Raw genomic sequence first — 12763 nt, 5'->3', positions numbered from 1 at the left:
CATGCACATAATTATATAACTAAAATTAATCGATCAAACCAATAACTATAATACATTCAAACTCAATTATGGTAAGAGATAAACAAGAATAAATATACACTAGTATCCTAAATATGATTTACAAACAGACGGACTATAATCTAAGATCATAGAGTTTTCAAAGTTTTAGTCTTGCCATTAAATTTCACTCACAAAATAAACATTAAAAGATGGATTTATTTTTATTTATATAGTGCAATTAAAGTTGTCTCAAGAGATGTTGCTGTCGAGTGATCAAAGACAATTAGGGGAGGTAGATTCTTGAATTTAACAAAAGGTTGGGTCAATGCTCTGTTTTCAATGCTGAACTTTGGGGTATTCTACATGGTCTGCTTCTTTTACAAAATAGGCGTGATGATAAAGTGTTGATCAAAACGAATAGCATGTAGGTTCTTTAGGCCATTCAGGAAACTTTAACATCGACATCTACCTAAGCTCTTATCAAACGTATTCATTAGCTGTTGTAGGAAGTTAGTCAATAGGAACTTGAGTATATTCCTAAAGAAGATAACTCAAAAGCTGACTCAGTCACCAAGATAGCGTTCGAAAAGAATGAAAGCTTATAGCTATTTACAGAAAATCCATTAAATTTTACTAGATAATTGTACTTAACTTATCTAGTTTTTTATCAAAAAAAAAATCATTGGTTGTAAGTTTATTTAAAAAAATGTTGTTAATCATAATTATATTTTATTTTTGCCTTCTAATCTATTTTTTGTTTATTTTTTAATATTTTTATGCAAAATATATGTTAACTATTTAAATTTAAATTTAATTATATATATTAATTTTGAGACATTCTTTTTTTCTTTATTCCTTTACATAAAAATACATCTCAATATTAATATATAATTGAATCAAATATTTAGTTGAAAATAAAAATATTTTTATGAAAAAACCATATATTTAATTAATTAAAACAGAAAATACATAGATAGATAATATGCTCATAATTATCTTTTTTATTTATTTGAAGTTCCATGGTTGGTTTTGTAAAATTCGAGTAAAATGGCCACAACAAGTTCCCCCACTTGGCTTAATCAACTTATCTTCAACAATAATCAAAAGAAAACCTATCTTAAACAAAACTATCTAATATTTATAAAATAATCCAATGCTCATCTATATTAATATCGCATAAGCTCTTAAAATACTCGTTAACGTTATAATTACAACAATTGGATATTGTTATCAGTCATGGACAATGACCAGGCACCTTGTCGTTGTGCTTTGAGTTGTCAATCTGTGCTTTTTCATATTATAATGCCAACTTTGGTGCGACATAACTTGGAAAGTGTAAAACACGGTTTGAACACGCCCACGGTCTAACGCAGTAGGGGAGAATTTCAAGGCTACCTCATTGCTCTTGGCTTTACCTTAACGACTTTAACTAATCCCACTTTATAAATAAACAAGCTACGTTATCAACCGCCCATCGATATGACCTGTCTTAATATTAAAGTCCACTTGAGAGAGTTAAACTGGATTTCCTTTTTCTTAACGGAGAATTCAAGTTGGTAAACGCTTCAGTCCTTTAAAATAGAAAATTATTATTTTATTTTTTAAAAAAATTTAAAAATTTAATTTAATAAAAATAAATTATACCTTAACCTCTTTTAAAATTATAAAAATTTAATTTAATCCTTTAAAAATTATAAATTATAAATTATTTAAAATTAAATTTCCATTTTACCCCTGAAAAATTTTCGGAATTCACACTGCCCTAACTCTCAACAAAAATATATATTAATTTGCAGTTCTCTACGTCTGACTCTGCAGATGATTCAATAGGATAGGGCGATGGAGTTTATGGATTTTGTCGCCTTAAGTTATGCAACATTCCTAGCTCCCACGTTGAGTAGTAGACTTTATAAGCTGTTCGAGATAGTGGATGGTTGGTATCCTTTGATTTCCTATTAACTTCCCAATATATATATTATCAATGTACTGACAATACCACATAATTAAAATTAAAATTAATTTTTGAATTTTTTTCATTGACAGCGAATGGTGTTGTAAATAATATTTATATAGATATTATATTATATATTATATATTATATAAAGTATTTTTAAATAAAATATATATTATTAAAGTTTTATGTTATTTATAATATATATACAACAATCACACATATATATATACAATGGAAAAGAAAGAAAAAATATGATATAAAATTAAATAGAAGTGTTTTTATTTCAATGGACACAACTATTCATAGAAAAGCTTGTCATTTTTAAAGGAAACGTTGTGTCATTTCAAAAAAATACGTAGATACCTCGTAGTACTTTATATATATACACAATAATCAAAATTGAAAGAATTTTAACTTCGATTTTCATTGACAATTCTTTGTTACGATGATGGTTTAAAATGAGGTATTGATAGAAAACTAGTAGATTTTTGTTCCCTTTTATGATGAAAGTATTTGGTAAGTTCCTTTATTATAAAGATTAGTTATATTATTAAATAGGTAAATTTTGTATTTGTCCAAGTAACAAGAAGTAAATAAGGTTAAATTTAACATTATTGTTTAAATATATCATTCATTATTAAATAAAATTAATATTTTATATTTTATAATTGTATAAATAATTTTTTTTGGAGTTGAATTACAAATAGAAAATATATTTCATATAAATTTTTAAATAATAAATGTTAACTTTTTTTAAATTTAAATAAAATCATTTAATAGTAGAGAGACTGATTTGAACAAGCCCTAAAGTGACCTCACATATACTTTTACCTCAAAATATTTGAAATTTTAATAATTACAAATGTAATTTGCTATACTTCAATTTGGTTATAATGTCCAAATTGATACTCAAATTTATCTTTTATCAAACATTTAAGTCTATTTTTCTAACACCATTAAAATAAAATGATTTAAACCAATCAGATTGTTATACATACCAAACATGCTAAGTTAAATAATAATAAAAAGTATATACAATCTGTTTTTATATAGAAATAATTAAAATGTGAAAAATTAAAAAAGATATAAAAATATAAAATGAAAAAGAAATATTTAACAGTTTGAATGTTAGTCAAAGCCTTTCAAAATTCAGTAAATTTTTTTATAATTTTTTGAAATTTATATATTTTTATTTTTATTTTTTTATTTTTTTAAGTTTCAATAAATATTTACATTTTTTGAATTTTTTAAAATTTAAATTCAACTGATGATATGTAATGTATGGCGCGAGTAAGGGCTAGTTTGGCAATGCTTTTGCAAAGTGCTTTTAAAAAGTGCTGTGAAAAAGTGCTTTTGAAAAATTTGGTTTAAAATTTGAGTGTTTAGCATTGCTGTTAAAAAGTACTTTTAAGAAATAAAATGTCTATTTTAGACATGTTATTATCAAGTAATAAATATACATTTAAATAATATTTAAATTAGTTAATATTATTATATTTTAGTAAGAATATAAAAAAATTATTATAACTTCTTGTTAATATTTTAATATAAAATATAAATTTTAAATATTTTTAAGCAATAAATATTAATTATTTATAAAATTTAATTAGAATATATAAACTATATTTTAAATATTTAAATATAACTATTAAATATTTGCAATTAGTATTTTAAAAAATATTTTTTTTATTTTTAATTAATGATTTTAACACATTTGTAATTAAGTACCAAGAAAAAAAGGGAAAGTACTATGTTATTAGAGGGGTGAAAAAGTAATTAAGCACTAAAAGTGTTTTTGGGAGAGGAAAAGCTAAAAATTTTAGCTTCTCCTTTTTCAGAAGTACTTTTCAAAAGCACTACTGAAAAGTTAAAAATTTCAGTCAAAAGTAACTTGTTTTGCACAGCTTTTATTTCAGAAATACTTTTAGAGTCAGAAGTGCTTTTGAAAAGTAATGTAGAACTAGCCTAAATCAATCGTGATTGATTGGCATCATTTCAACTACATAGAAAGTCAAGTTTAAATAAAAAAATTAAATATCTGTTTAAAAATTGAAACTAAATTTAGGTATGGATAAATATATCTACCCTTTAAAGAAATAAGAAAGGTGGTTAGAATTTCCAAGTGTGAATAGTGCGATTGGCAAAAACCTTTGACGAGGTAGGTAACAGGACGAAACTCCAAATAAACCAAAGGAGGAAAACAGTATGGGTATGGGTGCAGAATCCAATGTGATGGATGAACTTAACTTTTGTCCCCTTCTCCACTGGGAAAATTTTCCAAATATTACAGCGGTGTTGGCGCCCCCATCCATGGGTCTGCGCCAGTGCATTTCATGTGTTTATTTTCATTACAATTTCTTATCAACATATAACATTCAACCAATACTAATGAACGCATGTTTAAAATTGTAATCTGATTTTTGGAGAAAAAAAAAGAGTAATACGTTTAAAAACTCATATTATAAATAAATTGAAATGGATACACATTTATTGTGTTATTGTTGTGGCAAATTACCATTTACCCAGGGGAGATGGATGCCAATAATAATAAAATTGAATGTGGTTTTGAAGAATACGGACATCGTCAATTCGACAGGTCTTGACTTCCAACAATCAAAGAAAAAGTCATATATTCCATACCCAGAACAAGGGGCCTTTCATATTCTATAGAATCAAAGGAAGATATAATAAAGCTTTAAAATGTCTACTAAACATTGTTGTAATTATAGCAAAGCTAAGAAGAAGATGGGAAAGTTGGAAAGATACACGCAAGGTATACATTAAATCTTGAATTTAAATGAAATTTGGTTTTGTTTTTTCATACAATCTATTTATTTAAAAACACGCTTTTATATTTTTATCAGTTTAACAAAAAGTTTTCAATTATGTGATTTTCTTCTTCTCTTCTACCAAGTTTAAAGAGAGAGAATATTTGTGAGTCAAAAATGTATAATACCTCTCTAAATAAGGTATCTATATATTTTTCTTATAATTTTATTTACTTTTTATAAAGCAACAAATAATTTTTATGTTTTGATAAATTTTAAAAAATTGCATATCCAATAATAAAAATAATAAAATTCTAATTTATGATATCATCATTTTTCTTCTCTCAACTTTGATCACATTTAATTTTTATATAAAATTTTAATTAACACGTTATAATTTAATATAATGAATATATGAAAAGAATATATTCTGTTAGATTCTCCATTATACGAAAGTTCACTATCTACAATATATATAATTTTCCTTGGTTGAAAATGGATTGCAAAGAAAGCATCGGTGGTGGAGAGAATCGTTGCTTTAATCTGCGTTTTCAACATTTTAGCAAAAAACATTTAGCTTTTAGCTTGAAGAATATTGAATGAAAAACCTGCACAATATGTTCTAAAAAGAAAAAAAAAATCCATTTACATGCTAGTTGAGACCTATCCAAGGATAGCATCTATACATGCTAGTTGAGACCTATCCAAGGATAGCATCTATACTCTAATTGCTAGTTAAATATATAAACATAAATAAAAATGAACATGAACATGATGCATAAAGAAATATAAGTGAGAGACTTGGTTATTACATTGCTACCAGAATTAGAACATGAAATTCGAAAAGGTAATATAAACAGGGTTCCGAATTAGGCGTGTTTATTCGATTTTGAATAAAAAAAGCAAAAAGTTATTTTGAGCTGTTGGGCAACCAAAATTTAAATTTTCTCGGGAATCAATCACGTCCAAAGGGAATATATACTTTATTACTAGGAGGCTCGCCTATGCACACTTTCCTTTTTCTTTTCTTTTTTTTTTCACACACTAATTTAAATAACCTTCCAATTTGTCATACAAAAAAATTCCTAACCGTTCACCCTTTTTAAGTTTAAATTTTTGCTTCGAGTTATTTGCTTGTTGCAATTTCTCCACCATTTTTTTCATAATTTTATTTTATTTTTAATTTCATTTGTTTTATCCATAATTCGGTGGTTTTATTTTGTCCCTATTTTTTTTACTTCACTTTTGTTTTCTTCAAAAATAGAGGTAATTTTAATTTTTAGTTATATTCTGACGTAAATGTGAGATTTATCAATAAAAGGGTAACATCAACTATATTGAGAACCGATTTTGAAGAGTTTTATTATGATAGATAATAGTGATGGTGATAGATTCAAAGATGATGAGAATGATAGATCATTTGAAACTTGGTCTTTCATGGATCGTTGATGTGGTGGGTTTCTTGGGGCTTTTGACAATTTTTTCTTATTGGATCGATATCAATCATCAAATTGATTTGATGATGCCGAGTCTAAGATGCAAATTTTCCACAATTTAATCAAGTTGATGCATTTTTAATTAGTTTTTTTCTTAAATTAATCCAATATTGCATTTAATTCCATTTGCCTACTTTCTTTTTTAGATTACTTTACTGACATGATATATGTTCATAATAATTTATTTATCGTTTGTATTATATGTCATGTCTTTCTCATGATTCCTATTAGTAACAGTATTTTATTAAAAGAATAACCTTCCAATTAAGAACCGGGACGATATGTGATATAATCTCACAACTAATTTCATTTAACTCCATTTTCTTAAGAAAAGGAGACGAATAGGATTAGGTTAATTTTAACCAAAAGCAATAAAACCTTAAATTTCAAAAATAATGTGTCCAAATTGTTGAAATATTTGAAAAATAAATATTTATTAATTTGGATTTTGTCACTTAATTACACAATTAAAGGAAGCGGGTATTCGGACTCCAGTGTTTAATTTATTAGTCAAAGTTGTTTATCACACTTTCACGATTTAGTATTAAATCTTTGGGTATTACTTGTTAGTGGTGTGTTGTATAAAAAAATAGATATTTGTTTTTTATCAGCTTTTATAAATACTTTTGATATATAATTTTGTCTTGGGATTGAATCAAAAAATAATTTATTGAAAGTGGGTATCTACTTTTATAAATATATTTATTATATACTTTTACTTTATCCCTATGTTGTGGATATACTGTAATCTAATATAGTTATTATTTAAGAGTTTGCTTAAATTAGTGTCACTCATCAACTAAATTCTAATTTAATCGTGAAATTATTGAAATCCTATTGCTTTTATAGAGTAATAGATATTATTTTTCTTTTTTATATTTCATATAAAATCTAAAAATATACATACACAACTAATTGAATACTAAAATTATAATATTAGAACTCACATACCACTAATAGGAGTAAATAATTATCACATATGCACACACCACTAGCATACAATTCAAGTAACTCAATCTTGTGATATGAGTACAGGATGAACATACTTAGCAAACGCTGGTTTCAAATATATATATATTTGAAATCTAATTTTCTTTTTATAATTTTGTATAATCTTTTAAGTTTGTATATATTTTTAAAAATTTGAATTTATTTTAAAAAAATATACAATTATTTAAAAGAAATTCATATGACAAAATGTGATATATTTTAGCCTTAACAATATTACAAGAATTTACCAAAATAATGGAGATGTTACATACGTTAGAGAAAAGTACCAAACCAGAGAAAAATAATAAAGTAACAAATTGAAAGAAAGTGGTTTGTGATTCATGTAGGCCCTTCTTTTCCATTATAAGGGAGAGGAAGTTGAGGCACGTGAATCCGTCTGTCTTGTGGTTGTTGAACTATTAGAATGCATGCTTACTGAAAAATACCACACGCTCTTGAACTCGAACTATCGATGTTGATAATGTGTGAATAAGGCCTATCCCACTTACATTTGCACACATCCCCATTTGTTTCTCAACTTCACGTGTATCCAAATCTAAAAGAAGAGGTTAAGGGTCATTGTCAATCTAGTTTTGAATGTTCAATGTGAAGCATAGTGGAGCAGTTATTACCTACCAGACCTGCTTGTCGTGATAGAAAATGCCCAAACAGAGAGTTTTATAAACGCATTGAATTGGACGGGACCATGGCCAGCCGCACCATAGCTTTCATAAAACACCAATCATGTGATGTCTAATAGATTCTTATCTTCGGACCTCTTGATATCGACTTGCTTTAGAGGATATTCACCACGTGAGACCAACGTTGGAGAAAGTAGCCTACATAGATAAATCGAGCAAATTTTGAAAAAAAAAACACGAAGGAAAAACATAATTGAGACGATGCGTGATTTTCATGAACATTTACCCCTCAAGAAATTAAAATCTTGAATAGTTGGAGATATGATGTTATTATTGATGGTTATCATGTACCATCAATTAATGTCTGAAAAAAAGTTTGACGTGCACTTGTAAATTACTGAGAATTCTGCTCGAGTCAGAGACGTTTTTAATTACCCTACATCTAAAATGCTTTTAAGGGTCCAACAAAATTGAGTGGCCCTACCCTAAGTTGACTTGCTCATCATGTCTGGTAGAACTGATCAATGGTCCACCACTAGGAAATAAGGGGTGAAAGTAGAAGCTTACTTACCACTGGATTGAAAAAAAAAAAAACATAGGAAACGGATTGTAGCTTCCTATAACTTTGCTGCTAACCAAATACTTTTACGGAGTTCTCAGTGTCTTTAGGTTCTACCACCAAAGTACAAGTAGCTTTCATGTTGCAACGTTTGTTAACTTGAAAATGATGCAGGCAAGCAAACCTAATCATACTCTTTCATTTCCTAGGAAAACTTCTAAAGCAAAATCAGTGGTTGAGTTGTATGTTTGTAAGCATGAATCATAAGCTTTATATTTTCGCAATCCCAAGATAAAGCTGTTTCGTTATTAGTCCATACAAGAGAAAAACAAAAATAAAAGGAAAATTTTCTTACGAGGACAATCTCTATTCATTTGGCATTTTCTTGTGATTCACGGCAAGAATACTGCTCTTCATCTTCAGAAAACCTAATAAGCGCATATATCCTACTCATTATACAGCAAGACCTGATGGAGCAGCAGCTGCGGAAGCCTTTGGCTTAGGCTTCTCAACAACAATGGCCTGAGTGGTAAGGACCATTCCTGCAACTGAAGAAGCATTCTGCAGAGCACATCTTGTTACCTTTGCTGGGTCGATAACTCCAGCCTCCAGCAAGTTCTCAAATTTGTCTGTCATAGCATTGTAACCAACCTCCCATTCACTACTCTTCACCTTCTCCACCACCACCTCACCTTCCATTCCTGCATTTTGAGCTATCAACAAAGCTGGTGCAACCAGAGCCTGCATGCAAGAAAATGAATCGGCATAGTTTTATATTTGGAGCATTAATGTTCATCAGGTTAAAAGCATATGGTATATCACGAGTACCAAGTCTCACTGACTGCAAGTTCGCATTTATCAAACATGGTCCTTAACGGTCACACTAAATAGAATTTTCATTTTGACACCAAAGCTTCAGCAAGTTTACCTTCTGCACAATGTCAGCTCCTAAGCGCTCATCTGCGTCTTCAAGCTTCTCCTTAATTGCAGGAACACAACTTGAGAGATGAACTAATGCAGCACCACCACCAGGCACAATACCTTCCTCTATGGCAGCAAATGTAGCATTCTTTGCATCTTCAATCCGTAGCTTACGATCCTCAAGTTCAGTCTCTGTTGCAGCCCCCACCTTAATGACTGCAACACCACCAGATAGTTTGGCAATCCTTTCTGCCAATTTTTCTGAATCATAGACAGAATCTGTCTGAGCTAGCTCTTTTTTTAGTTGTGCCACCCTAGTTTGTATCTCATCCTTTGAGGCTGCCTCAGCAATTAGTTGAGTCGAATCCTTGGTAATGATCACCTTTCTGGCAATACCAAGCTGCTCAACTGAGGTATTCTCGACGAGCAAACCCAAATCACTAGCTTGGAACTCAGCACCTACAGTTTAGATAATGAAATAAACACCATAAATCATGGCATAATGTTCCATCAGAAAAAAAGGATATTGTAACTAAGATACCAGTCAGAATGGCAATATCTTGAAGGAGAGCTTTTCTCCTTTCACCAAAACCAGGAGCTTTAATGGCTGCAACATTGAGAATGCCACGCAGTTTGTTCACCACAAGTGTGGCCAGAGCCTCTCCACTCACATCCTCAGCAATTATAAGCAAAGGAGATCTTAATTGAGTGGTCTTTTCTAACAGGGGAATGATGTCTTTTATAGCTGAAATCTTTTGATCAGTTACCAACACTCTTGCATTCTCAAACTCACAAACCAATTTCTCCGGGTTTGTTACAAATTGTGGGGAGATGTAACCTCTGTCAATCTGCAAGTCCAAAGAAAAAGAAACAAAGATAATTCGAATAAAACCAGACTTCAACTGCCACCAAAATATCCAGGTTACTTATAGCAAGTGAAAAAGAAATAATATCAGTGGGTTATATATCTAAAACAAGACATACCTCCATTCCTTCCTCAACATCAACTGTGGTCTCAAATGAGGATGATGACTCAATGGACAAAACACCATCAGGTCCAACTTTGTCAATTGCATCAGCAATCATTGTTCCAATAAGGTCATCATTTCCAGAAGAAACAGAAGCCACAGCTGAAAAGCAAAAAGCATAAGTATTGCATTATACAACAAATAATAAAGAGAAACTTGTTCGTTAGTGCCTAGTGGCACATTGTTTTGGTGTGAAAATATGATTTATAATTGTGCAAAATACCTTTGATATCATCACGACCTTTAACAGGCCTGGCCTTCTTTTCAAGTTCTTCCACCAACCTTTGTACAGTTTTATCAATACCCCTCTTTACTGAGACTGGATTAGCACCAGAGGTAACACTCAGAAGTCCTAGTTTGATTATTTCCCGTGCAAGTATGGATGCCGTAGTTGTCCCATCACCAGCAGAGTCATTAGTTTTACTAGCAACCTTCATCCCACAACCAAAGGGCAACAAAAGATGTCAGTTCCAATGACCATTGTCAAGGTGAGATTCAAGACTTGCCAACAAATATAATCACGAGAACACTAAAATGATTATGGGACCTCTCTAATAAGAGCTGCACCAGCATTTTCCATGGCATTAGGAAGCTCAATTGCTCTGGCTATAGTCACTCCATCATTGACTACCTTTGGACTTCCATATTCATCCAAGACAACATTCCTCCCTTTAGAATACCCAAACATATTACAGTTAATACAATTGATACTAGCAATCATTCAAAGATAATACAAAAGCAACTACAAACTTTCTAACTTCTAAGTTGGAGAATAACGCATTAGTTAAAGGCATGTACATGACAAAAAACCACTAAATTGAATTATCAAGACAAGAAAATGAAAGTTGAAACAGAATTGAGGAAGCAATGGACTTGATCTGATGAGAAGGATCAAATCAGCATACCTTCATTAATCAAGAAGTGAGCTATTTATACATCAATGAGCTAAAGTACACATGCACAAAATCCACCAACTGAGTTAGTCATGAATCTAACAAATATGGTAACAACTGATCTCAACTGCTTTGACCACAGTCACTGTTTCTTGACTGATACTCTAACAATACATATATACATGAAACGATTATGAGTCTGAGCTGCACTCTCTAAAACACGCAAATCACAACATTTCTGACATTTTATTCTATTCAAATGTAGGGATAGCAATGGAGGGGGCGGGGCACCACTACCGCTCCACAATTGGCATGCTCTACTTCCCCACCCGCCCCATTCCACTATGGATACATAATCTTGACAATTACTATCATTTCCATGGATGTTTGGATGCATCCAACCCTGCCCCGCCCCACCTCACTCAGCTTCAATTTAATTTTTTCTATTTATCTTTTAGTTTTTCAAAATTTTCAATCATTTAAACTGTAAGTAAATATTTACACATAATTCTTTAAAAAATGATTTTTTTTCTATATTATGTTATTACAATTCAAGGAGGGACGTGCAATTATCATAATCGTTCCATACCCACTATGTAAAAGAAAAAATCCACCCAGCCCCATCCCACATCCACTTTTCAAAAAAAAAAACTATCAGGAACGAATCGGTTCGGAATCCATCGAGCAGCTCGGATTTTGCAATCATATTCGAATGAGCGGATCAGCTTTTTATTCCTTTAGCCAGAAATAGAGTAGACTCGGGATAACATTTTAAAACATTAAAACATAAATAACAAGATTAGTTAAAGAAACAATGAATAATGAACTATGATGGGGAAAAAGAAAGTTACCCCTAGGACCAAGAGTAAGGCCAACAGCATCAGCAAGCTTATCAATGCCAGCTTGCATAGCAGCCCTCGAGCTCTGGTCAAAAGCAATTTCCTTTGCACAAGCTCTTACACCAAATCGGCTATTTCCTTGCCTATAGTTTACTCTTTGGTTCTGGCGCTGATTTCCCCTCCTACCCAGACTCCCCTGCAATCATAAACAACAACCCCATTAGAAACTCTAAAGAACACACATGTTTCATCACTTCTCCAATACCCAGATACAAAAAAAAAAAAGGAGAAGAAAAGTTCCAAAGGCATAAGGTAACACTGCGCCTCTCAGAAACCAGTGTTGTAGCAGTTAACAGTAGGGAAAATGAAATGAAGGAATGAAAGGAAATACCTGTTTTGAGGTGCAAAGAACAGAAGCAGAAGAAAGAGCATTAGCAGAGGCCATTTTCGAAGACCAAAAAAGCTAACTAAGATCACAAAAAAAAAAAGGCGTTACTTTTTCTTGCTAGTTTTGAGAGAAGGAGAATAGGGAGGCAGGTAGGAAATTAATAAGTTGCAAGTACGTAGAGTCTCTTCCGGTAGGGTTTACCTTTCTTTCTTCCTTTTTTTTTTTTAATGAAGAAAGAAATGCTTCTAGAACCTCCTTCCATTTCTTGCCGCTCTCGTCTTTGATT

General features: G+C 30.7%; 1 protein-coding gene across 4 annotated transcripts; it reads right to left on the bottom strand.

The window, feature by feature from the left end:
* Nucleotides 1-7370: 7370 nt before the first annotated feature.
* On the bottom strand, nucleotides 7371-12728 carry LOC107958560 (ruBisCO large subunit-binding protein subunit alpha). Of its 4 annotated transcripts, XR_005927044.1 has the most exons (11): nucleotides 12481-12725; nucleotides 12102-12285; nucleotides 10905-11026; nucleotides 10581-10788; nucleotides 10314-10459; nucleotides 9871-10177; nucleotides 9337-9788; nucleotides 8764-9149; nucleotides 8421-8625; nucleotides 7845-8047; nucleotides 7371-7764 (listed from the first exon to the last, which is right to left on the bottom strand). XR_005927044.1 is itself a non-coding variant. In XM_016894370.2 (8 exons), the coding sequence occupies exons 1-8, from the start codon at nucleotides 12532-12534 to the stop codon at nucleotides 8862-8864; spliced, it is 1761 nt and encodes a 586-aa protein (XP_016749859.2). In that variant the 5' UTR covers nucleotides 12535-12728; the 3' UTR covers nucleotides 8660-8861. The 4 variants fall into 4 exon arrangements, 1 of the variants encoding a protein (XP_016749859.2); XR_001700647.2 differs by lacking the exon at nucleotides 8421-8625 and having other exon boundaries at nucleotides 7841-8047; XR_001700648.2 differs by lacking the exon at nucleotides 8421-8625.
* Between the last annotated feature and the right edge of the window lie 35 nt (nucleotides 12729-12763).

The sequence above is a fragment of the Gossypium hirsutum genome, chromosome A05 (genome assembly GCF_007990345.1).
Source record: "Gossypium hirsutum isolate 1008001.06 chromosome A05, Gossypium_hirsutum_v2.1, whole genome shotgun sequence".
Classification (NCBI taxonomy): Eukaryota; Viridiplantae; Streptophyta; class Magnoliopsida; order Malvales; family Malvaceae; genus Gossypium; species Gossypium hirsutum.
Note: the sequence above shows the minus strand (reverse complement) of the source record. Positions and strands in the feature narration are given on the sequence as shown.